The sequence below is a fragment of the Ornithodoros turicata genome, chromosome 2 (assembly GCF_037126465.1).
Source record: "Ornithodoros turicata isolate Travis chromosome 2, ASM3712646v1, whole genome shotgun sequence".
NCBI classification, from domain to species: domain Eukaryota; kingdom Metazoa; phylum Arthropoda; class Arachnida; order Ixodida; family Argasidae; genus Ornithodoros; species Ornithodoros turicata.
In genome coordinates, this window is record NC_088202.1 from 14,358,086 (window position 1) to 14,384,038 (window position 25,953).

The 25,953-nt window shown below is 45.4% G+C and overlaps 1 protein-coding gene and 1 long non-coding RNA gene across 2 annotated transcripts in view; both read right to left on the reverse strand.

Annotated features, from left to right (window-relative positions):
- The window catches only part of LOC135383132 (uncharacterized), a 47,236-nt gene that overhangs the window by 12,748 nt on the left and 8,535 nt on the right, over nucleotides 1-25,953 (reverse strand). The window contains exon 2 of the mRNA XM_064612737.1: nucleotides 4,508-4,618. Coding sequence (XP_064468807.1) covers nucleotides 4,508-4,618 — 111 coding nt within the window. The remainder of the gene's footprint in view (nucleotides 1-4,507; nucleotides 4,619-25,953) is intronic.
- On the reverse strand, nucleotides 16,064-18,030 carry LOC135383131 (uncharacterized). The gene is made up of 4 exons (XR_010419682.1): nucleotides 18,003-18,030; nucleotides 17,777-17,872; nucleotides 17,535-17,653; nucleotides 16,064-16,551 (listed from the first exon to the last, which is right to left on the reverse strand). It is a non-coding gene; the product is annotated as an uncharacterized LOC135383131 (long non-coding RNA).

Here is a 25,953-nt window from a genome sequence, read left to right on the forward strand (position 1 = left end):
GTAACGGCATTGACTTTCCGGAAGTCGACGCACAAACGCCACGTCCCGTTTGGTTTTCGCACTAGGACCACCGGAGAAGCCCACGGGCTGTTCGATTCCCGGATGACACCGTCCGCCAGCATTTCATCCACCTGAGCCCTGATTACTTCTCGTTCGTAAGGAGAGCAACGATAGGGATGCTGCTTTATGGGCGCCGCATTACCGGTGTCTATCGCGTGCTCCGCCAAATGCGTCCGACGAATAGGGTTGTCCTTTCTTGTGAACAGGTGGGAGAATTTGGAAAGCAGGCTGTGTAGCGCGGCTTGATCCTGGGCTGATACGTGGGGTTCAAACCGAATGTCTCCGTCGTGTTTTGGCGTTCCTCCTTGGGGTGCCACTACGCAGAGCTGGGTATTCAATATGGAGGTGGCCAATCCAATTTTGCTATGGGCGTGAATGATGATGGGCGAGGAGGTTGAATTTGCAACGCGAGCGAATCCCTTTTGCTGTTGCACATTCGTGATAGTACGTGCTACTGATTGGACAGTTTAGGGTACGACTCGACAAGTTGCAGCCCATCATTTTGAACCTTTACTTGCAGAACCACTTCCGTTCCCGATTCGATTCGCACTTGGGAAACATTATATACAAGCGTCACTTTATTTACGCAATTTGCATTACGCTCACTGAGGTTAGTAGAAAAGGTTTCTTGGTTAATATGCAGCTCGCGATTATAAAAGTCAATAACAACATTAGCGTCCCTACAAAACGGTATTCCCACCAGAACGTCATACTGGAAGTCCTTCAAAACAATAAAAGACATGGGAAGAATTAAACTGTTCGAAAATTCCACATTCAAAACACATTGTCCTGCTGGTTGTGCCAAATCACCACTGACTGTCTTGATGAACACATGCGGTGCTGGCTGTACAGTCACAAAAGATAACGATGATAAAAAATTGGAAGATATAATGTTCACTGCTGACCCTGTGTCCACTATAAAGTTTGCAACGTGTCCTTGTACATTCACAGGTAGCTTCAACAGTTCATTTTTCGAAAGCGTTGCGGTAGGGCGGCCAGACGTGCCCCTTACATCTGGCCGTTCCCGTTTCCCGCCGCGGGCAAGTTGCGTGGGGGTAGGTCTCGCTGAGCCGAGCTCAGTTGTTCGTCTCGCATTCTTTTATGGCATTGTCGGTAAATGTGACCCCGTCTGTGACAATAGTCACACACGGGCCTGCCATCGTCGCTTCGCCCTCTTCCTGTCGGAGGCCACCGCGCTTGGGTGCGACGAAGATGGACCTCCATGGCAGCCAGTCGCTTTTCGAGGGAGCGCAGGGATGCCCCAAGGTCATCTTGTGGTTGCGGGCGTTGATGGTTTGAGCCGCTTGGTGCGGATTCCACGAAGGCGCTGTGGAGCAGTGTGGGATGGGGAACGGTGGATGGTGGCGACGACCCTGCGTTGACTGCCGCTTGAGCGAGGCCGAGCTGCTGCAACCCCTGTGAAAAATGCATCGCTGAGAGAGACATGATGTTTGCTTGGCTGATGCGTTGCAAAGTGTGCAGAAAATCGGCGCACGTCGATGGATTGACGAGGAGCATTTTCTGCCTATCTTCTGGGCGCAGTCCCTTCATGAGGTGCCGCAGTTTGCACGCCTCAGTCATTTGTGGGTCCACCCGAGCACAGAACTGAAGCACGTCGTAGAAATACTGCTCCGGTGTCTCCAGTGGACGGTGTGTGCGGCCGCACAGGTGTAAGTGGAATAATTCCGTCGTTTGCCGCCCACCGAAGTTCTGCGTGAGTTCGTGTTTCCACTGTTCCCAGGTGAGCTGTGCTCCCGTTAGCATCTTGGTGGTATACCACTTCCGTGCGTCGCCGTCGAATGCGAGGTATACGCACTTAACTTTTGCTTCGTGATCCCACCCGTTGATCCCCGCAACGTGTTCGTACCAGGTCAGCCACTCGGATACGCTCTCATCGGGACCTCCTGTAAAGGTGGGTGCTCCCACGGCCGGTCGTGCTGATGGGGTTGCCATTATATGGGGCGCTTGTTTACTTTTCTTGCTGGGCATGAGTTTTGATTAGTTCTTCTGCGAGTTCGAATAGGCGGTTGAAATGATGATCTATTTTGTTCTGGTGTTCTTCTTCGTATGTTTTGGACGGGAGACAAACCGGTTGTGCGGGTTTTGGGCGTGTTGCTTGCAAAAGGCGGCGACGGCGGTTACGTTTCTGACTCGCCGTTAAAGCGTGAACACTGATCACGTTTTGGGGAGTCGCTCTCATGGTAGATTAGGGATTTGCCCCGCACCTCCACCACTTTTGTCGCGGTTAGGGATGCTCTAATGGGCACTAGTCTGCTCCGAACCCTACTGGCTCCACACGACACAGGCGGGAAACCCTAAGCATCCACAGCCGGAAGGGGAGTTTACCTCTTTCGCGACTTCCACAGCCGAGTGAAGATACAAGTCCTCACACAACGGGAAGCGGTGCTAGAGAGGCAGAGTGACAAGAGGCCGAGACAGTTTCCCGAGATCCAACAAACGACCCCCGGCAGTGGCCCAGGACGCTGCTTATATAGGTCCAGAGCATGATCCGGTACCACTGCGGAGGCTACACTTTATTCAAATAAATATATACAAAACAAACACTTGGGGAGTGAGTGCGCGCCGGAAGGTGGTTTCGCGTTACAGTTACGAAAGGAGGAGAAAGTCGTTGGCGGGAAAGGCGAAAGTTGAACAAAGAGTTAGGCAATAATATTGGCAAACAGTTATATAGTAAGTCATGATAGTGGAATTGTCTGAATATGTGGTTATTGGAATTGTACCCTTAAAAAGGTGCTCAAAAATACCATACAAGTATAAGTATAAATTTAGTATGGCGCGACAGTGCCCAGAAGAACAGTCTCTGTTCGAAGTATCAGCGGCTCTCGTCCTGAGGCAATTCCCTTCAAACATCAGCAGTAGTACCGCCAAATAATTATGCTTCTACAGCATATGCTTCACCATACCCCGTTGACTCAGCTGTTATATCATGATCTCGAGGTGCTGGTGTGGAACAGCTGATATCGCCAAAGGACGCCAGTTGCACACTTTCAGCTGTGCTCGTCTCTGCATACCCAAGAACGACATACACTATGTTAGAAGGAGGGTGCTAGAAGGTGGGAGGCTTGCCCTACTTGGCATCAGGAAGCGGGCATGAGTACCTGCAAGGCATGTTGCAAACAGTTGTGGGTTTCTGCAAAGTGTAACTGTATCGTAATGTTGCATCAATTCATGATCAAACGACACTATAATACTATTTCGATGAGTCACATTCTACAGCGGAGATGTTGCCTTTTGCAGTCTACTGTTTTAGGCAGTGATAATCCAATATTGCTCTGAACAAGAAGTATGATTTCATGCTAATAAGGTAGTACTATTTATGCTCTGTGCCATACATGAAACCCCATTCAATTTGAAGCACTTTTTATTGTGGGAAAAAGTTACCTCTAATCTGATTAACTGACTTTATTCGATAAATAAGATCAAATGCCCCCAGCTGAAATTAATCAACTTATTCTGCAACGATTTGAACCAGTGGGTGTGCTCCAAGTGCGCTCCATACAACATTTTACGTTTCACGCAAATCTTAACTGCAAAAGCGTCATGCAGTACTACTGAGTACGCAGGTTGGAACAGCTATCTATCTTTCTCGCATGGTTTGTGGCTGAGCCCCTGCTCATTTTATTGTTTTACGACGGGCCGTACACCCTAACTGGCACACACGAATTCCGTGAAAGCGTCGTGGCAGTATATCTTCAAATAATTACGAGTATAGCTCATTGAGGCTGCAAAAGAAATCTCACTTACCTCGGGCAATGGCATGCTGAGTACTTGCCTTTGTTCAGTGGATATCGGCACGGCGTCAACTCAAACGGTTTCTTTTTTTTTACTGGAATTCCTACGCGCATTCTCTTAATGTCAGTGGACCTGTAGACGTCGTCCGAAAAATACGAAGAACGGACGTGTCGTTTTTCTCGTAGGTGAGGGTTTGCACAGGAAATTGCATCTTCCCACTTTCGCTTCGTCTCGCCGTCCCTCGGCTCATGAAACACCTCTGGGATAGCTGTGGCCGTCTTCATACAACCAGGACACTTAACAACGTGCACCGCCTGAGATGATCACTGCGGAGCTTCCACAAGTGAAAGATATGTCAGCGAATTTCCCATATTATTCACAAGTGTCGATAGCAGAGCAGACAAACTTGGAGACAATAACAACACAGTCGACTGCTCCCATTCAGCGCAGCCCTCTGGTTCGCTTAGATAAATACGACACGTTGGTGCCGGTCCCGCTGGAGCCACCGCGGCTGCGGAGGCGGCTGTGATCTTTAAAATTTGCTTATCTAATATCTAAGTAGTTCCAAGTCATGAAAATCAGTCAAATAGACCAATGAACGTACCGAACATTATGGTATCAGTTTGATAGACCCGTTTCCGGATGCGACTGTCGCTTTAAGGAGCCCAAATAGAGAAAAGGCAAACGTACTTACTGTTTTCGAGGTGTGCATCAAAATTGAATTTGTAATAACCTCCAGGCACTAGTACACATGCATTTTGGCTACACGGCTCCACAGAAAAATTGGTAAACTCCTGATGCCATCCTGGAACGATAAAGGTAAGGACAGTTATTTTTCCTTTTATTTTTTACAAACAGCGCATTGAGAGGTTAACAGTTACTAGGGAACGGGAGAAGTTATCGATACCACGTAGACTTGCTTCTTCGTGTGGTACCTTTGGGTACAAACGTGTCAGAGAAGTGGAATAGTTGCGCGTTGTCTAGTGTAAGCCAAGGTAAGGCGATCATTTAGAGAGCAACCAGGACGGGTGAGGCGAAACGATAGCGGGCCCTGAAAGCGCACTTATTCGCAGGCTGTCAGTGGCCTAACAGCCCCCGCTTCAAAGAAAAAAGCGGACCACTACACAGTCTTTGGGCCAGTATGTATAGGGTGTCCTAACTAATGTGCACCAATATTAAACAGACGCAGAGTGCTCTGTGCGAATGACGTCAACTGAATGTTGTTAGCGTTTGTGTATCATTACGCGCGCCGCATTTCTCTCTTCTCTCTTCTACGACCTCGGTGGCTCTCTTCTACGGCCGGATAGAGAAACCACAGAAAGAGTACCTTGTTGGAAACACTCTTAGATATTTCTCCAGGTGATCTACGACTTCTAAATTGGCTTATAGGCCCCCCAAAACGAATATTTTAACAAATTGTTAATTACTCTTGTCTAATTAATTAGACAAGAGTAATTAACAAACTTTTGAACTACTCACTTTGGGGGCCTATGTACCAATTAATTATTTACACCATAAAAATATTGGCGTTTATTAGCTGGGACACACTAAATATTATACAACGTTGGGTAAGCAGGTATGCTACGATTATTAATATTTACTAAGATTTGTCACGACTCACATGCCTATTATTTATTTATTCTTTCTTTACCACATCACCATCACCATATTACGTTTGCTGACATGTCTCTGTCTCTTGCTTCGCAACTGAGTGTATGACATAGACGAAGGTCAGGTGGAGACTAGCAGTATATAGTGTTGACTAGTGACACTAATCTGATATGGCGGCAGCTGGTGGACAAACTCTATCATGAGAAAAGCCCGAGTTTGGGTGTTTGCGTCCTGTCGCTCTAGTTGTGCCCCAGACTCAGGCTTTTCCCATTATAGAGTTTTGCCAACCTGGGAAGCTCAGTCGGTAAGGTGTTGACACGCTGAGTACAAGATCGCGGGTTCGACCGAAGCTGAGGACTGTAGTGATGTGGGAGTGGTCAGCATTGATTCTAACACAGTGTATCGGAGATTTCTTGCTCACATCAAAAGAACCATAGCTGACCGAAATTATGCGCAGTCCTACCCTGCTGCACGTGCAGCTTGTCTCCACTCACGTAGGCTGACACACCTTACATATACATCTACCCCTGTTATTACTACGACGTTATTGAGTTACTTTGTAGGCATGAGGCCGTAACACGACGCATCGACGCATTGATGCTACGCAGATTAGTCTCTTCATGGCTTTTTACAAACGCCAGTTGGCATAGGTGAGACCGCTCACTTCTGCTTGTTTCCGTCATTGTGATAGCACATATCCCTTTATAGAAATGTGTTCCCCTATTACTGTGATACATCTCCGACAAATCATTGTGCAAAGTACTCCAAATTAGTATGATTTAATTAGTATGAGGCGCAACGGACAGCATACCTTCTAACGTGGCGAACGTCCCGCGTCTGATGTAAAACACTTCAAAGTTCTACAGACGCTTCTGCTTTTACATTTTCTTTTACAGATGCAACGTTTGTGGGTTCACTGTGATTATGAACGTGATTTCTTTGGTCCCTGTTTCTGATGCTTTCATTGTTCGTTTATTTGTTCGTAATTGTTATTTATTAATTCTTCATCTACCAATTCCGAGAACCCTCGTACATGACCTTGTTTTGTGTGCGCTCTCGATCATATTTCCTTCCACCCAGCGAGATCAACAAGGAAACGACACAAACCAGTATTGTACCTGCTACCAAAACGATATAACGGAATACCGCTATCAGCTAATACACACACACACACACACAAAAGTAGCGCAATACTACCATCCCTATAAATTTGAAAATAATAATAATAATAATAACCTGATACCGCTACCGCTACCAAAGGTAACGCAAATACCATGTCGCCTCTGTTCCACTACCGCATCCTTCTCTAGGCCACACATTACCGTAAGCATCTCATTGCGGAATTTATATAAAGATGTTTATGCAGCCTAAAGTGTGCCATTGCTTAGCTAGGTATATCGTTTGTCGTTTCACATCGAGCTTGACCTTGAGATGATGCACATTAAAAGGAGGGACCATCGACGTGGCCGAGTGGGTTAAACGACCCGCTTGTTGGTGGTCGCGAAGGTCGTGCTGAGGACTGGGAGGTGACGGGTTCGAATCCTACCACCGGCTCTGCAGTCACAGGTTTTCCTTGGGTTTTCTGAAGACTTTCCACACGAAGTCGGCGCACGAAGCATAACCCCGCTGTTCCCCCACTCTTGCCTGCTGTTCTCTCTCCATTTGTCCACATCTGTAAGTGTTCATAGCCATAGTAGCTTCGCGGCGCTAACATAGTCAAAAACTGCTGCCATATTGTAAAGCAGCGTATGAAAAGCATCCCAGTAAAATATTTCAGCAAAGGAGTTTTTTTTTTTTTTTTTTTTTGCTTCGACGCAATTTCACTTACAAACTCGCTGCCACGGCGAGAGGTTCTAGTGCAGTGGAGTGCAGCTGTAGCTTCCACAGTTTTGCCACGAAAACCACTGCCCCCTTGGCCACATGATCATCCGGAGCGGATCGCGAAGAGCGTGCTCTCTTCTATACCCTCTCACTCGGATTCCCCCCTCCCCCCCTCTGTTCCCGGAGTTTCGCCAGGCCATCTGCTAATATTATCGGGAAGCAGAAAATGAAAATCCAGAAGTCGAAGGAATGCACATGTACAAATTTATTGACACGATAAACAAGGAGCAACCTTTGGATGGAAGTAAATCTAAACGATTATTACAGAATACTGCAGAATAAATAAATAAATACTGCAGAACAACAGAAGGTGTGACTGTTATATTATACAATCTTTAAGGAGACCTATTCGGTTTGGAGAAAGTAGATATTATTACACACACGTAATGAAGCGCAGGAGCCATTCGTTTCATCCTAGCACAACTGTAGAATTTTCAGCTGACAGGGGCTACATGCTTGTGGATCGCAGGGCCACGAACAGCTGTCAATGCCTGAATGAAAAAAAAAAAAGAACCTGTTAACGATATGGTAAAGCAGAGCACAAGCAACGTTGATTGGCTGAGTACGCTATGTAAGACATGCTATCGTTGCACACCATTCGGGGAGCCAGGCGCACGCGATACATGCCGTTTTCCTTTTCATGCAAACTAGTGTATTAAACATCGAACATATTCAAATAGGAGAACAAAACGCAACTAGTAACGCGATAGAGAATAGCACATCAACCAGGTCATGACTGATGACCAGTAGAAAGTGATGTAATACGGGACAAGGCGTACCTCAGTTTTGCACACTGTTAGGCGGCTGTATTAACCATCTGATAACTGACATGCATCACGTTTCATCAGTGTTTGTCTGCTTACCTTTCATTAAGGTGTTCGTCTATGGCTCCAACATCTTGGAAATCCACGAAACGAAATTACCGTCTGCCCAGATAGGCGCCAGCTGCGCAACGGCCTGACGGGTTCGGTGCCATCGGCGCCTCGGAGGAAATGAACGAGGGCGAATCCACCGGTTAAATGAGCCTCAGCCAATCATGATCGCGAATAGTCACGTTGGGAACCAGAGCCATTGAAAAGCAGGTAGCGAGAATTTGGCGGAAATGCCAGCAGCGACACTATTTTCGCAGCGGCGAAACCCGCTTACTGTGCCTCCTCTGTTCGAGTGCTCGAACCGTAGACCACACCCCCTTAGTGTGACGTTTGTGCCTGAGAGATCCCTTATTCGTTAGTAGAAAAACCGTATGTTACGAGCGGCTGCCAGCAATGGCGAGCTGTTCCTTGTTGATTGCTATTCGCTACATCATGTTTTCGGAAGAACAAAGCATATATGCAGCCCGACAAAAATCTCGCCCCGCCATTCAGCGGCGGCTGCAGTCAACCCTTAACTCCATACACCAATACCTGTTGACGGCAGGCTTAGATATCTCGTGGGAGAAGACAGACGTCATCGCCTTCACGCGAAGGAACATGCTTCCATATCGTCTTTCTGTGGCTGGACAACAGCTCCAGTACTCCACCTCATGTAACTTCTTGGGTGTAACACTGGACTCCCGACTCTCATGGAGAAGACATATAGCGGGCCTAGAGGCGAAACTCTCCAAAGGGATCGCCCTAATGCGACACATTGCTGGCCTTAGGTGGGGCTACGATTGCGCGATCTGTTTTGGCCATTCATCGAGCCTTGGTGCGTGGTCCGCTCCTATACAGCCTTCCAGTATTACACGGGATTTCGCCATCCTCCGAGTCCAAGCTTCAGTGTTTTTTGGCACGTAGCCTTCGTGTGTGCCTGGGCGTGCCAAGAACAACGGATACTTGTTTAGTCATGGCAGAAGCGAGAGAGACTCCGCTTGCTATCCAGCGCTTTAATGAGACGAGCCGTCACTATCTCCGTTTGTTGGCTCATCACCGGCAGCACCCTTTACTGCTGAAGCTTTCCCGTCGCAGGAATAACAAGTTCAGGTCCTGCAATCAACAGCTAAAGCCTCACCTGCCACGTTTTCAAGTTGAACCCCAGGCGCGTTCAACTCCACCTTGGACCCTCCCTCTGCCATCTCCTTGACTATCCGTTCCCGGGCTGCAGAGAAAGGATGATGTCGCTGCAGTTGTGTCCAAGGCGCTCACACTGGATATGATGAGCGAGCTGTATGCAGGCTTTACTCCTGTTTTTACGGATGGCTCGTCCACAAAATCCAGCTCTGCATGCGCCTATATTATTCCGTCCGAAGATTGGCATCTTCCGTCTCTCGCATCTGACGTCGTTAGCATGTGCTGAGCTACATGCTTTGCTCTTTGCCATGCGCAACATCCTGCAGCGTTCAACTCGGCCATGGGTCTTCTACACAGACTCGAAAGCTGCTATCCAATGCCTCGCAACAATGGGCATTCGAGGTCCTCTCATGTCCATTGTTGCTGACTTGCATTGTGCTTGAAACTTACAAGGAGCTGCTGGACCTGGGCCACTGCATAGTATTACAGTGGGTACCTGGTCATGTCGGCGTACCCGGCAATGAAGAGGCTGACCGGGCGGCCCTGCGGGGTCATCATATAGCTTCAGCCCACTCTATCATCTTGCCCAAAGGTGATCGCCAGGCCCTCGTCCGTGCTCTCTCTGCAGACAAGACAAGATCACAGTGGCTGCATGACATTACACCCTACTCTCTGCTCCACGCAGTGGATCCTTCTCTTTCACTGTCGCTTCCTCATCGCCTTCCGCGACACTACGCATCCCTGCTTCACCGCATGCGGCTGAATGTTACATTTACACCAGTTATGAGGCAGCGTCTTGGCCGTACGCCCTCGGACCTTTGTGCAGCATGCAGTGTGCGTGCAGACCTTTACCACCTACATATGGACTGCCCGGACTACCAGCGGGAACGTGCGATCTTGCAGCACGAACTGCATGCGATCGTTCATCGCCCATTTACCATAGGCAAGGTGCTGGGCCCATGGTCCAGTCCAGCTCATACACGCCAAGGTCTGCGTCACATTTGGGACTTCTTGTCATCAACAGGCCTCTCCACCCTGCTTTGATTACCGGACCCCTTATCATATCCCTCATCATCTCTCATCACGTACGAGTGGCACTGGGGCAGCGCCCAGCCTGCTGGCCGGCATCAGCCCCATCTCATCATCGTATCTCTATTTGTGTGTGTGTGCAGCCCGACAAAATATACGATCACTGGAGTAATTTTCGAGGCTTCTGTTTAATCATCGGTCGCACGGTTCCAATATTAATATACGACCGTGTCAAATATAAATAGACCACCCGGAGGGGGGAGCGGGGAGATGTAGGGGAAAGGCGCGGTCAGTGTGTTGCGAAGACAAGGGAAGCGTGAAAGAAGGGGGGGAGAGATGGTGGTGGCACAGGAGTTTGTTTATTTGTTTATTAGTGCTACACAAAATCAGGAACACACTTGAGATAAGGGACCGTGAGGGGGAAACCCTGTTAAACGGTCCCGCAAGAAAACATATTATTCAAATACATCTTATGAGGGAGAGGTAATGCAAAGGTAGTAGTCCACACATAATGTAACAAGGAAATATACAAGATGATACACATCAATACATATAATATGCACAAACGGTGTACGTTGCTACAATGAAGTAATGGACATGAAGAAATGGACATGATATTGAACTAAATAAAGATATTAATGCCGCTGTTGAAAGTGTAATTTGCAAGAGCGCTTGAAAGCGAGAAAACTAGTTGTTGACCTTAGGTTATGTGGGAGTTCATTCCACAACCTAGTTCCAAAAGAAGAAAGGGATAAATGACCGAAATTAGAGCGAAAGGCCGAACATTGAAGTGAATACGACACGTTCCGTAGGGAATATGGTGGAACGAAATTTTGAAAGTTAAGTTGTTGTCTGTCAAAAGACCTGTAGAAAAAGTTATGCATAAGAAGGGCAACTTTATAATCACGGAGATCGAAAATATTAAGTACAGATAAAAGAGAAAAAGCGAACGACACCGACTCCAGACGGCCGACAGAAAGGATAATTCGTAGCGCACGCTTCTGGGCAAAAAGCCGTGGGCTCAGTTTAGAGTTATACGTGAGGCCGTAGACTTCAAGGCCGTAGTTGATATGGGAATGAATCAGGCCGTAGTATATGGTTAAAAGTATGTTAGTTGGGACTAGGTTCCTGAGTTTGCTTAGAGCATACAATCCACTGGAGATTTTACTCCGCACATGGTTAATATGATGGTGCCAGGATAAGTTTTCCTGCAAAAAGACGCCCAGAAACCGCGTGACAGAAACACGAGAAAGGATATTCCCTCATAAGGAAAGCTGCAAATTAAAGGACGACGGAAGCGAAAATAGGCTGCAAAGCTATTTGCCTCATATTGCGATGTGTACCAAAACAATCCGGAATTCGACTTAGATTTGCGTATATTAGTTGAAATGCCGCCACAATCGCGATATAACATTCGGCCGTGGAGCACTCTGAGCCCCTGGTGAGCGTCGCTGCGCCGCCGTAGCAGACCACGGAAGTGACGCATGTTGGCTCTCCTGTTGGAGTTCCTGACTTTCATTTGGCGTTTCGGCGTACGTCTAATTCCCGGGGAAAGAACGGAGACGAAGAAGCATGTACGAACCCATCTCTCATAGGATATATCGCCTTCAGACTTTCACGAGATCTCCGTATCGAACATCTTCAGGCGTTATTCAGAATTCGCCGTGTTTGTGCCGTTTACGGGGCAGCCGCACATGGAGCGCGAGAGATATTTGACGTCACGCGCTCCTCAGATTTTCCCGCAATGCTTGGCGCGCTCCATGGGCGATCGTGTCGGGTGGGCGGCCCAGCGCGCTCGTAATCGTCAAAAATATGCCCATCCGTACAGCGTACTTGCAAAATACTAGTGGCACCATAATTTTACATAATATTTACACCTTGTTCGGTCCCTTTTTTGAAATGGACAAATTTCATTTCCGTTGTCCTTTAATGAAATCCAGGCTCTTTTGAGACGGTCGGAATACCATATACGACGTTTTTTGAAAGTTAGCAACAAGTTTGTTATGTGATAGCCACAAGTTAAACTTATCGAGAACAGAGCTCGCTTTACAAAATAGTGTTGTGAGGTTTTTAGATTCAACAAAAATAGTGGTGTCGTCTGCGTAAAGGAAACAAGTAGTTGAAAGAAAGCCAGGCAGGTCATTTATGTAGACGAGGAATAAGAAGGGACCTAATATTGAACCCTGGGGGACACCCATAGAAAGCGTTCCGAGTTCGGAACTGCAGCCAGACTGAATGACATACTGTTTCCGATGGATCAAAAAGCTTTCTATTAATTTTAAAGGGGTGCCTCTAATGCCGTATCTGTCTAGCTTCTGAAGTAAAATTTTATGGTTAATCAAATCGAAAGCCTTGGTTAGATCAACGAAAATGCCCAGAGACAATATTTTTTCTTCGATATTCATTCTAATTTTTTCCGTCGCATGAATTAAAGGTCAGCTATGCCGATATCCCAAATAGTCGAAACGGTTGTGATATTCTGAAAGCCCACATCCAGCTCTCCCCAAAATGCACCTTCATTCTCTCAGTTCGGTACAGTACCATGTCAAAAAAATAGATAATTCATTCCGAAACACACATGGGCGCAGCCATTTTTATGACGTAGATGCACCCGAACGGGCATTGTGACGTGTACGCGCCTTCGTACTTGCCAGTGGATTTCAGCTACGGCTTCTCGCGGCTTCACGTATCTGTGCTTGAAGATGGCGGACAGCCGGGTTCCACCGTTCCGCGATAAGTAAACAGTGCAGCAGCTGCGAACTCATTCGCGAACCAACCTCTGTGCGATGTTGTGACTGGAATTCGTCGTTTGTGTTTTGTGAGCATGTACAATTTGTATCAAGTCTCGTCTGCGTTAGCGCCTTTACATCACTTGCCCATTGTAGAGACTGACGTTTCGACAGCCGTGTTAGCAAGAAAATGCCGACAGCGTTTTATTCCTGCAGGAAAAAATTGTGCTGTGTATTTGAGAAACCGCATACTACTATGGGACAAGTTTTACGTACGATTTATCGATGCGCAACAGCGTCGACGATGGTATGTAACGACGAGAGACGTAAAACGAAATACAAATCACATTTTAAACTTTTTGTGGGATTCTGTGCATTTTCCAGAAGCAATCTTTGAATCACACCCCCACGCTGCGTTGTGTGGCACGCTACAAACTACTGCATTTTATGTCTAACATCTGGATATTGTTTGTAATGAACACCGTCGCACAAAAACATGCACACGAAAGCTCCAGCAGCCATGTGGTTGCACACTATGCAGACGCAAAAGAAGTACCAGAGCACATATTGCCACTTAGAAATTGTGTTTTTAGAAATGTGGTGTCTGAAGAGTTAGAGCATAGCATATATACTAGAAATCAGGTGCACCTTATCCTTCTGTAGAGTGCTCTTTCAATTCACAACTCAGCCCATGGGGTGTAAAAGTGTTAGAGGCAATTATGTGACTTGTCGTCCCGGGTGACATCACTGGCCATCGTCGGAATTAATTCCGTGCTCAGGAATTATTGTACAAATCACTTTGTATGTAGGACATCATAAGCAATATGTAAGTTGCAACCTTGTCTGCAGCATTCTCGATGGCCTCTTACCTTTACAGTTTCAGACACGTTACCAAACCATTTAAAAAGGGCACACTTACAGGGGCCGTGTAATTTGAGTTTTTAATTTATAAAAATATAAGTATACAATATGTAATATGAAATTTATATAAAATAAAAATAACATTTATAAAAAGAATTTATAAAAAATAAATGAAAAGGCTTCATGGAAGCAATCCATTAGCATACCCATTGCACAAGCACAATTATATATGCTTGGACATCATCTAATTAATCTTCTGAACCATATGTGTGGCTGCATACGAAATTTTTTATGCGCATGCTCTACCTTCCTGTTCCTACATGTGCACACGAACAACAGTGAATATATGTGAAGTGGCAAAAAGCAATGCTAGACTCTACCATTATTTTGCCCCTTTAACTTTTCCACATTTATTTCTGGTCAACAGGGAATATCTCACTAGAAAAGAAGACATTTGTGCATTGTTTGGCAAGCAAATAAATATATTTATTTACATTTTCCATCAATCAACAATGTTGTGACCTGGTGCAAATATTAATGTCAACAAGGAAAGTACTTACAAATTATTCCTATGTGCTCAAATGCAGATATGACAATTCTGTTTTTGTACCTCAGCACAGTACAGTTTCAAAATTAACAAACTGTACAGCATCAGCAATCTTAAAGTAGCTCAAGAGGGGAGTCACATAAAGCTCCAATAATAGACTGTGCAAACAAAGCTAAAAAAACAAAGTACTTCAAAAAAAAATCTGAATAATTGGTTGTCGTTGTGATATGTACTACTATGCACAGTTCATGAATGGAACATGCTACCTCATTGCATTCCCTCCATGTGAGCACTAGCACAGGCAGCATTTTAGGTCGCTCTTTTCGTGTTTTTCTATTGTCTTTTTTTGTTTTCTGTTTTTGCAATAGCAAGCATGGCCATAGTGAAACACAAGCAGCCAAGGACAGGATGAGACATCTGCAATGCGACTGCTAGCTCTCAACTGATATATTTATTAGCAGACTCTGGAATATACACATATATGCTGCTAAGCAAATGACAAGTTAACCAATAGAATAACAGACAAGAAAAAAGGGTTATATATCTTCCCCTCTCCTCATTCTATTTCACAGGCAGCCCTAGTATCATTCGGAGTGTGTCCGTGCGTTCCCTTTGAGATAACGTATCTCAGACAGAAGCAAATCCAACAGCAGACTGCTTACACATGCAACTGTCTTGTATTTCTCTAACCACTTGTTATTTAACCGCTGCCTTGAGCTGTGTGTTCTGGAAATTTATGCAGCATCCAGAATCCCTGCAATGTGTTGCCATGTTTCTCGAGGGCATCAAAAGTCTGTCCTTGGCTGCCTGTGTTTCACTATATCTCTCAGATACAAACTACCCCATTTCAACACAGTAGAAAACACAGATTTGTAAATAGCATCTGTTGATTGCACTGTACATACCCCTCATATAAAGGATCATAGTGGATACTACATCTCGTGCGATAATGTCAGGAATGCAAAAAAACTAGATTTGAAACCACTCTTACGTCGTAGTAGTAGTATTTGTGTGAAGCTACGCAATTCCTGTCCTGCAAATAATTTAAACGATATGTTTCATCTGCCAGCGTGATGATCCCCTGAAAAGTAATTCACAATTGGCGGGAACTACCGGTTCTGAAACCTATCCCTGACATGTGTAGCCATCAGGGAGGAAACCCAAGGGCTGCGGTGGAAAAGACAAACACACACGGGCTATGTTCTCAATGTGTGTCAGCTGCTCTGGCTACTAAGAAGAACATGTTCCAAATTAATATAACATGGCTTGACATCATATGCCGGCGAAAGCTAACCAATAAAATTAGTAGTTAAATGTACAATACGTAAACACTTTCCATAACATGACAGTTCCCTTTCTGCATTTATGCGCTACCATTCAACCCACATAAACAGTGTACTGAATGTTTTTATAGCATTACACGTCGTTTGACAGAACTTGAACAAGATTACATAGCACACGATAGAAGTAAAGTGAACATAATGTGGCAGAAAAAATGGCTAGGAAGCAAGTGAGCTGGTGAAGATGATGCATATGTAAAACCCCGTGACTAGGGAACAAAAAGGGACGTGTTTGTGTTTGTCCCTTCATGTTCCTTGTCTTGGGGTTTTACATCATGCATAATGTGCAGCCTTCCATTCACGCTTAATGGCCGTGGCAGTAATGCATGAAGGCCACTGCTAAGTTGTGTTGAGAAACACCACTTTATGTTTGCCATGTCTAAATGAAACGTACCTGACCTGATCCAAATTTACCGTTCTGAGTCTGGAACACACAAAGAGAAAAACGCAACACACGCCACAACATTAACAGATAGACAAATGAGCTGTGGCGAGCTCCACCTTGGGACAAAGTCAACAAGTAATTCACCAAAAGTCAATGAGCACCTGAAATGTAACATCTCTGACTGGTAGCAGGACGGTCCACGTTCAATTCCTGGTGCTAGCACTGACTGGCTTTTTCATGAATTATTTGTTGAAGTTTCGATGTACTTGAGAACCATTCGTCAACCATTGTATCCTCATGAGGTGATGAGGGTTTGTCATCTCAAAGAGACTCTCTTTCTGCCATGTGTCCTTATGGATGCTCATCACTGCAGAAAAAAAGAAAGAAAAAGCATTTAATGACAAGAAATGGATAGTCGTATTTACTGTATAATGATTGTGCACAACAGAAAGAAGACTTTCGCACAGAAGGCTGTACTTCTTGAGGTCTAACATCAAGTTACAAAATTCCTGAATATATGACATGTTGTAAGGTAGAGAATAAGTAGAGTTATTGAGTTGTCGAGTTGAGTTGAGGGGGGAGTTGTATCCCCTTTTTATTTTATTATATATGATTGTGTAATTATTTTTATGTCTGTAGCAACCCTCGCTCTCTACATTACAACATGTTTTATATATTCCGGGATTTTGTAACTTCATGTTAGACATTAACAAGAGCAGCCTTGTGCACGAACGTCCCGTCTCATTAAAATTTAGATGCTCTCAACAGTTTTCTTTCTGTTATGAATCTCTATCGCAGCATACCTGCACATTGCTGTTCTACGTACTGTGACTTTGCAGTAAGGGTATGGACTTTAGGTAAAAAGACTACACAGCACTCCTCAGGTATTTTTGCCTATCAAACAGTATGTATGTATGCAGTATGCACACAGTATTTGTGCACCAGACCCACTAAAAATGTAGTGAATGTGGCATTGCCCACGGTAATGCACCAAGTTCAACACAATTATTGTAGAATCCAGGTATTTTAGCTTACATGTCGAGCCAGTACCACATCCAGTGTGAAGTTGTGACAAATAAATAGTTTCGATTTTTCTAAGCTCTCAGAACACAGACAGTGAATTAATAAGAGTAGACAATGTTAACATGAATTCTGGACTATTCTTCAATTAAAGGTTCACAGATAGTAAAGGCACCTTCCTCAATGGACGTTGATGACACTGAAAATTCTAAAACGTTATCAGAGGCGACATCAGCTTCTGTGTGTCAAAGGATTGTATGTCCAACAGTAATCCAACTAACAGTAACGAAAATGTGCAAAAGACAAATTAACTGAACTAATGTAACGTACCTTCTATATCAGACAGTGAAGCTTGTAACAGCCCATCCACAGGAACCAGTGTCCAGACAGCAAAAGTGCTTGAACTGGGAGATAGCAGCTAATCGGAATGGCGACCTTTGTTTTCCACCCTGAAAGCACAGGTTGTAACTTTGAGGGCAGATTTAAAAGTGGTGTCAAGATGCTTGCATGCGAGTGCACATGAAAAGTTGAACTTAGGTGAATACTCAAATTATAACATCACACTGTCGTACCTGTTGGTGGAGGTAGACTGCAACTAACGTGCCAGCAATTTCTTCATGCACCAGATGCAAGCCAGATCATGCTTCATTTCCGCCTTCAGCGTGCACCTGTGACAATTCAGAAGTTAGATTATCAATACTATTGTGTTGTTAATCGTGGTTATATCAGAGTAAGCGCAGTAGGACAGCTGCACGATTCATTAGGCTTGCTATTTTTTGTATCTGAACCTCGACTTACCTTTTTTGCTCTCGTTTTTTGCCTTGATCCTTCGTGGCACGTTCAAAATGTTGTGCGTCGGGCACCTCAGATTTTCATCCGACGATTTCGTGCCGATATTCCAAATTGCCTCTGGAGTCGCGCGTATAACCTATGATAACATTCGTTGACGAAATCCTTGCAGTGGAAATTAGCAGGCACCACTGTCAGCCAAGAGCTTCGCACTGCTTGGTCTTTTAGCAGCTTATAAAAGGTAACACTTGAATGCTCCGATGAATTGTTCTAACAGCGTAGCACGTAGCACCGTCGCATCTTCGACAACTTCGCCGTGGCATATCGCTCCAGCCCATAAAAGGCAAGGTCAGAACAAGGAAGTGCACTTTCCAAACGACGCCTTGCCAAAAAAAAAATATTCACATGCTTTGTTTCCGGCTTAGCAATAACATAACAGCTTATGTACGATGCACAGAGTACCAAACGAAAGAAGCCAAGCGGCCAAGCCAAGAGTGCATGCCAAGCCAAAGACAGATAAACCGAGAGCAGTGACGTCGGTGCGCCCGTGCGCAGGGTTTGCCGACGGTCTGACGGCCGGGCGTGGGAACTAAAAAAACTGTTTTCTAAAAAACTACGAACAGTTGGAGCAAGATATTTCGCACACATATTCAGTGTTAGGTAATGAACACACAGCGCGAGTATCGCTCAGTTCTGCGGCACTTCAAAATCGGCATATCTGACCTTTAACGCAAGCGTGGTTGATTTCTTTTTCCGGAATCCATACTGGGATGAACTTAGCAACTGATTTGAATCAAAAAAACTCTCCAAGCGTTGCAGAATTATCTTCTCCAGCACCTTACTAACAGTCGGAAGCAAGGAAATAGGACGATAATTGGAAGTGTCACATCGATTCCCTTTTTTATAAATGGGTGACACTTTAGCTATCTTCAGTTCTTCGGGAAAAATACCGTGCAGAAAAAATTCGTTAAACAATTCTGCTAGCGGTTGAGAAAGGGTGTTACGAAACCTTTTGAGAAATGTGGAAGATATGCCATCGTGTCCAGACGATGTTAGTGGCTTTAGACCATCAATAATAGACATCACTCCATAACAACTTGTAGGTGTCAAGAAGAAGGATGTGGGGTTACAGATAGGAAGAGGGACGTCTGCAGGGGGATCGGTCTGAGGACTAAGACCACTAGCAACGTTGCAAAAGTAATGATTAAATATGTTTGCAATATCTTTTGGACTGCTGGTTTTAACTCCATCCTGCGCGAGTAGGCACGCACCAGTTGCCGCTTTCTCTGTATTCCTTGACAGGACGCTATTTATGGTACGCCAAATAGCCTTGGGATCTCCAGAGGAGCTTTCCAGCCTGGACGAGACATATTTACGCTTTGCAAGCCGAAGGATGTCTCTTAGGATGTTATTATATCTCGTGTACCTGGCGCGGAGATCGCGATTCGTGGGGTTCAGCCGGGTTTTCTTGTACAGATTATTCTTGTGCTTAATGCTTTTCATGATTGCATTTGAAATCCAAGGCTGCCTAACCGTTGCGCGCCTACTGCGGAAGACTGGACGAGAACACACTTGAAGGATATTAGAAAGCGTAGCAAGAAAATAAGTAAATTTATCCTGGGCGGTACTAAAGCTGTCAAAGCACCAAGTTACTTGTGACAGGCAAGCTTCAACAGCATTGTAGTCCGTAAACGTATGGGGTGGAAGTAATTCTGTGAGACGTGCAAGTGGACGACCGCCAAGATAAATTACTTCGTGATAAGATATGTCGCAGGCTGCAGAACCATAGGCCAACTTCGACTCATTTAAATTAGTGATCACATGGTCAAGTAAAGAACCCCTACTGTCATCAGAACAATGAAAGCGGGTTACAGTTTAAATTAATTGATTGAACCCACACGAACTAAGTACTTCAACATAAGAGGTAGACACATAATCTTTCTTCAGCAAATCGACATTGAAATCACCAACGATTACACAATTGAACTTAGAAAATGACAATATATGCAACAACTCTTCAAATGCACTTAGAAACGAATTGAAATCGCGACTTGGTGACCTATAAACGACGCCGAAAATCAGTGGGCGGTGGGGGTAACAGCAAAGAGCAGTGGGACAAGTGGTAGTTTCCACAAATAGAGATTCAACCATAGGTGTGTTAATACATAAATCTCGTCGAACACTGTAACTAACGTTACTTTTAACGCACAGCGCTACGCCACCATAAGAGTCGTCTCGATGACAAAACTCAGCGCTGAATCCTTCAATGTCGAGGAATGGTTCATGAGCTTTCTTAGTCCATGTTTCAGACATTGCGAAAATTTTTAAGTTACTTTTTAAACCAGAAATAAATGCTTTTACGTCGTCTAAATGTCTGGGAAGGCTGCGAACATTAAGATGCATCGAAAAAGGATCAGAAAAAACAGCGTTAGATAAGTCATCTAATGAAAGGTAAGACATTACAGCAAACTCAAAGAAGTATTGGACGATGTACCGCTTCGCTCTACAGCGTCGTGAGGTCTTCAGTATGTGTTATCTGAATAGCCTTTGTTCCGTCTGCGCGTCGAATAAAGATGCGCCCGTTTCGCACCCAAACGAATTGGTATGCTTTCTCTTTTGCCGACATCCGAGCTTGCCACAGAAGCTTCCTACTTTGAGGCGTGAGATTTTCACATAGGAAGATTTGTTCGTTGCGCACAGTTTGAGAATTCAGTTTCAGTTTACTTCGCTGTCCAAGCCATGCATCTCTCGTTTTTCTATCTTTGAATTTTATGATGACTGGAGGTGCATGGGCATTGGGCATTGAGTTAGGGGCGTGATAAGCCTCATTCAACCGTCTTCATAGTCTCAATAGTCGGGTAGTAGTCTCAATCATTGGGATGCTCCCTATACCACGGTAACCGCCAGGATTATTGGCGATGTAGCCCCATCATAACCCACCCTCCGTGGCACGCCACATCAATATATCATGAGTTTGGGAAGAGTGGATCCTTGGCAAAACAAACGTACGTGGTCGTTGCCGTCATGTAACTTCTGTGGTTTTTGGCGTTTTGTGAGGTGATATCAGTATCTGCCTCACATATGAAGTTTTTTTCCTTCGCATAATGGTAACAGCCATCAAAACATGTAATTGGCGGCTGCCAACGCAACGTCCTTCAGATTGGAACGAGGGTACACCTTAGACGCCTTATGCAGCCGTAAACGCTCTAATGTGAATCGGTTTTTACGTCACAACAACATCAATAGCTACTAATTGTGACGAGAGACTTTTTTTTATGTTATTCAGACATTTGAGCAATCTTGCTGATCAGGGATATCGCGTGTTCAGTTCACAAACGTGATGTACTGAAAACAGGTGCTGATAACCAACTTCGCTGTGCGCTCATAATACGCGTAGCTGCGCCGAGTTCAGGATAACCTCGAGGAGCTTCCCTGTATTATTATTTTCGAAATGAAGGATAAACGAAACCCCGTTTTCTGGGACACCCTGTATACACTATGTGCATTAAAGTAGGTCCTCGTGCGCATCATCTCAAAATGAAGATCAATGTGAAATAATATAAATATTGTACCGTTTTTAGACACATTCGACAACGAGATGCCTAGGGTAAGGTGCTGGCTACAGTCTTAAAAATGAACGTCACCGCATAGCACGCCCTTGCCAATCATTATCTCAAATGATATCGTTATCTGCCCTTAAGTTATCTGGGCTTAATCGTTTCACACGTTCAACTTTACGGCACGAGACAGCTGAACGAGTCGTTTAGGCTAACGAAACGAGCAACTTTATCGACGCTTTGCGTGGTCGCAATCTGTGCTCCTCGTGAAGCTTCTTCTTTGTGGTTATTTTGCACGTTGCGAGTGCTCAGGTGTTGTGATGTCACAGCCCTGAACGAAAAGCAGGTGGTGGTGGTGGTGATGGTGAAAGGGCTTGCAGGCTGGCTGCGAGGCTGCATCTTCTCTGACCAATAGGACTGTTTCATTTGTTCCGATAGCTCGCATTCTCGTGCTCTCATACATGCTCATTGCGTTCCAGAGTTCGTTCCCAGGCTCGTTCGTCATCTTCTTTTTCTTCCCGTCTCAATATATGGCTCGCTAGTCGTGTGAAAATAATTAACAAACATGTACATCACTGTAAGGATAATCGTCGAGCTATACGCAGAAAATTGTAAATCATTTTCCTACCCTGACGGTGGTGTAGGGTGAGAATGGTCTTAAAGGACGACAGAAACGAAATTGTGATAAAGAACTAGCTACTGCATTTTGCTGCGTGGACGAAATAAACACGATAACTACCTAGCATTCTCATGTAATCACTCAGGTTGTGATATAAACGGCGCACAAAATAGTAATAGCAGACGATCTGATCGCCTGGTGAGCGTCGCTGCAAGCGCATGCTTTTACCGGAAAACGAGGCGGAAATGACGCAAGTTAGCTCCCTCGTGCTTGCTTGAGCGATTCTTTGTTTTGGGTTTTGGTGTAAACTCCGCTGACGTCGTTCGATGCAATTTAGGCGGTTTGTAGTCGCTACTAAGTGGTAGAATGCCGAGAGTGTGTGCGGCAGCTTGCTGTAGGCTACCTTTCGGCAGCGAGAGGTCGGGATATCTGTTCCCGAAGGACGAAAAACTTCGAAGAATTTGGAGTCTTGCTGCAAATCCATCCAGGCCTAGTTGGCGACATAGGTCGGCATTTTTCGAAATATTCATTCAACATCACATCATGTCCGGTCTTGCCCACAGCCCATAACATCACATCACCATCACAGCCCACCACATCATAACCCATCATTCAACATCAACATCACAGCTCATCACATCATTACCCATCATTCAACATCAACATCACAGCTCATCACATCATTACCCATCATTCAGCATCAACATCACAGCTCATCACATCATTACCCATCATTCAACATCAACATCACAACTCATCACATCATTACCCATCATTCAACATCACAGCCCATCACGTCATTACTCATCATTTGACATCACAGCCCATAACATCATTACTCATCATTTTACACCACAGCCCATCATATCACAGGTCAGAATTCAACTTCCGAACTCATTCTGAGTTCAGCTTCATTGTGTATGATGGACTTTGAATCTGAACTCCAGGGACCGGTTATGAGACCGAGGGCCTTGTATGCTGCGCATGCTTGCGTTTCGGGGCGACGACTTGGCTTCGGCGACTGTGCGTCCCGGCGGCTCAAGGGCAGATGCCATCTTTTGGGTAGCGGCTGTTTACAGTGACGTTCGTAAATTAAACAGGTGTTGTGTTGTTTGTGGTGTCGCGGGCGGGGCTTGGCGGGGCGCCCGCCCACTGCACGAAGCGAGCCTTCGCGGGGCGGGGTGGCGATGATAGGGCTGTACTGAAAACGTGAATGCAAATACGAAGTGCGTAGGGTGAGGATTGGCGAGCGGCATGGCGGTGGTATGTCAGGTCTTGGCCTAGGCCTCCGGTGGCTTTATGGTATCAACTTTCTTGGCGCTGCGCTGCTGCTCATAGAGCTGGGACATTTCCGCTGGGCTGGGGCATAGAGCATAGAGCATTTCCGTCTTCTGCTACGTACGTGGAAGCTGGTGGTTGTGTGTGGGAGGAGGAGGGGGAGGGGATGAAACTGCTCGTCGGTACTCGGTGGTCCCCCGTTTTTCTGCGTGCGTTGAGATCTCCATTTTTTATTTTCTTTATTTTCCTAGTCGTGGGGTTTTGATGTGCTGCTGTTTGAACTGCGGCTTCTAAATTAGTGCAGTGCAAATATCTAATAAGAGTGCGGATTTTCATGCAAATGCATGTTTTGTTTTCGCTCTATAATAATCAGGACTCGCGTAATAATCAGGTGGTTATACAGGATGTTTATTTTTAGCCTATACAGAATTTTTATTAAAAAACTGTGAGAGCAGCAAAGTTGTCGTTTTTCCAGTGGAGTTCTACAGCCAGGCGGACATCCTCTGGACGAAAGCGTGCAACTCCAAGTGACTAGTTACCTTCATTTATTAACCTTTTAATTAGGGGATTTCGGGCAAAAGCGAGATTGCAGATTGAAGGACTATCCTAGTTGCAAGCCATTTCACGTTTAACAAATCCTGAAACACGCACGTGCGCTATTCATCCCCGAATTTTAGTATGCAAATGAACTGAAACCGCGGCGACCGGGAACACGTGGAGTACAGTGCTTACCTCACGTCAGTCGTCAGAGGGCAACGTGATTTGGAGCGGTAGAGATGATTGAAATAGGTGTCGCTCAGCATGCCAGATAAACCGCTTTCCCGTTTTGGTTTTGCTTGATATCGCCTATACGACGTGGGCCGGACAACATCAATATCAAGTTTGTCACGCTCTATGTCAAACCTGGAAGAAACCCGCGCACCCATACGCAATTCCTTTGGGACCGTCGTAGTAATCAGTGATCCTAATCCAGAACCGGAGTGTATCAAGAACTCCACGGTGCTCGAAAGGTCAGGCCGGAGCCGAACAACGGTTTCGGCAGTTCGAACCGTCTATATACCCATTCCATTGCCACGATTAAGTGTATAAATGTCCAGGCGTGAGAGCACACTGTACGTGAGGCTGAATCATTCTACAGGTATTTTCTTTTATGTGACTCGTCTCTCTTGCAGTGTCTTCCTTGCAGTGCCAAATACAGTTCACCGACCATATACGTGCGGACCATCACTGTCGTCACTTTGTTTCCTTTTTTGTAATAAATCTGTTACGCTGTTACTGACAGAAGGCAATGCTGAACGTCGTACTCAGAAACAACACACAAGTTCGGATAACAAAAACACAAAAACAAAACTGTGTGCAATGAAAAATCGGGGCTGCGTCCCGAAGCTATTTAGCATAATATATTGGGTTGCCGGCTGTACTGATGCAGTGTACGCGTGATTATAAACCAAAATTATGCATCTCAGTTTCATATGCCACATTGCCCTCGACAGTTTTTTCATTTATGCTTGCATTCTGCTTTTGCAAAAAGTAATATAAAACTGTCATGCTATTTGGAAGCGTAATTTCTGGGCAGTGTGAACGAAAAATCATAACGCGGAAGTGCATTATTCTGCATTTGCCCAAAACAACGTCAGGCAATCGATGCTGTCATTTTGTTCACGTGACAGTGACTTACCCAGAGTTCATACTGCACGATACCCGTCCCATAATACCCGCGCCGCTTCTTTATGCTCTGGAGCCAACCCACACAACGCACCTGCTCTGAAGCGATGCAAATCAAACAGCGCGAGAGCGCCAAGGCTAACCCTCATTTTCTGTCCCTTACGGATGCCATCCATGTGCAGCGCCACAGAGTCCCCAACTCCAAATACAACGCTGAACGGCAAGCCCTTCCCCTCCCACCCCCTGATATATCCGATATAACAGCCCACCGAGCCATCCCCACAACACCATACCTGCTCTGAGGCGAGGCGACGCAAAATTTATAGCGCGAGCGCGCCAAGGTCAGCCCACCTCCCCTGCTCCTTGTCATTCATCCAAGTGCAGCTCCGCCCAAACTACCGAGATCTCGACTCCAAAGCCTTAACACAACGCTGAACAGCAAACACCCCTCCCCCTCCCACCCCCCAGAAGCAAGGTCACGCATACAATTGGAGCCTTCCCGCCACTATCGGTAAGCTCATATTATCACAGTACACGAGAACATGTACACTGAAAACGGGGCACCATATTCCTGTCTAGTCAACGCATACTTCTATAGGCAGTTGTATGCACGCCCCCCCCTCCCCACCCACGACTAATGTCAACCCCACACCCTAAAACGCCGATTTCAACTTGAGAAACCCATCGCAGGGTCTTCAAATTCAACATCTCATCTTCACACATAAGTCAACATCAAACTCAGCATGAAATCATTGCCCGTCACTCAACATTAATGTCACCATCACATAATTGCTCATAATTCAACATAAAATTCAAATTCACATCACATCATTACCCATCA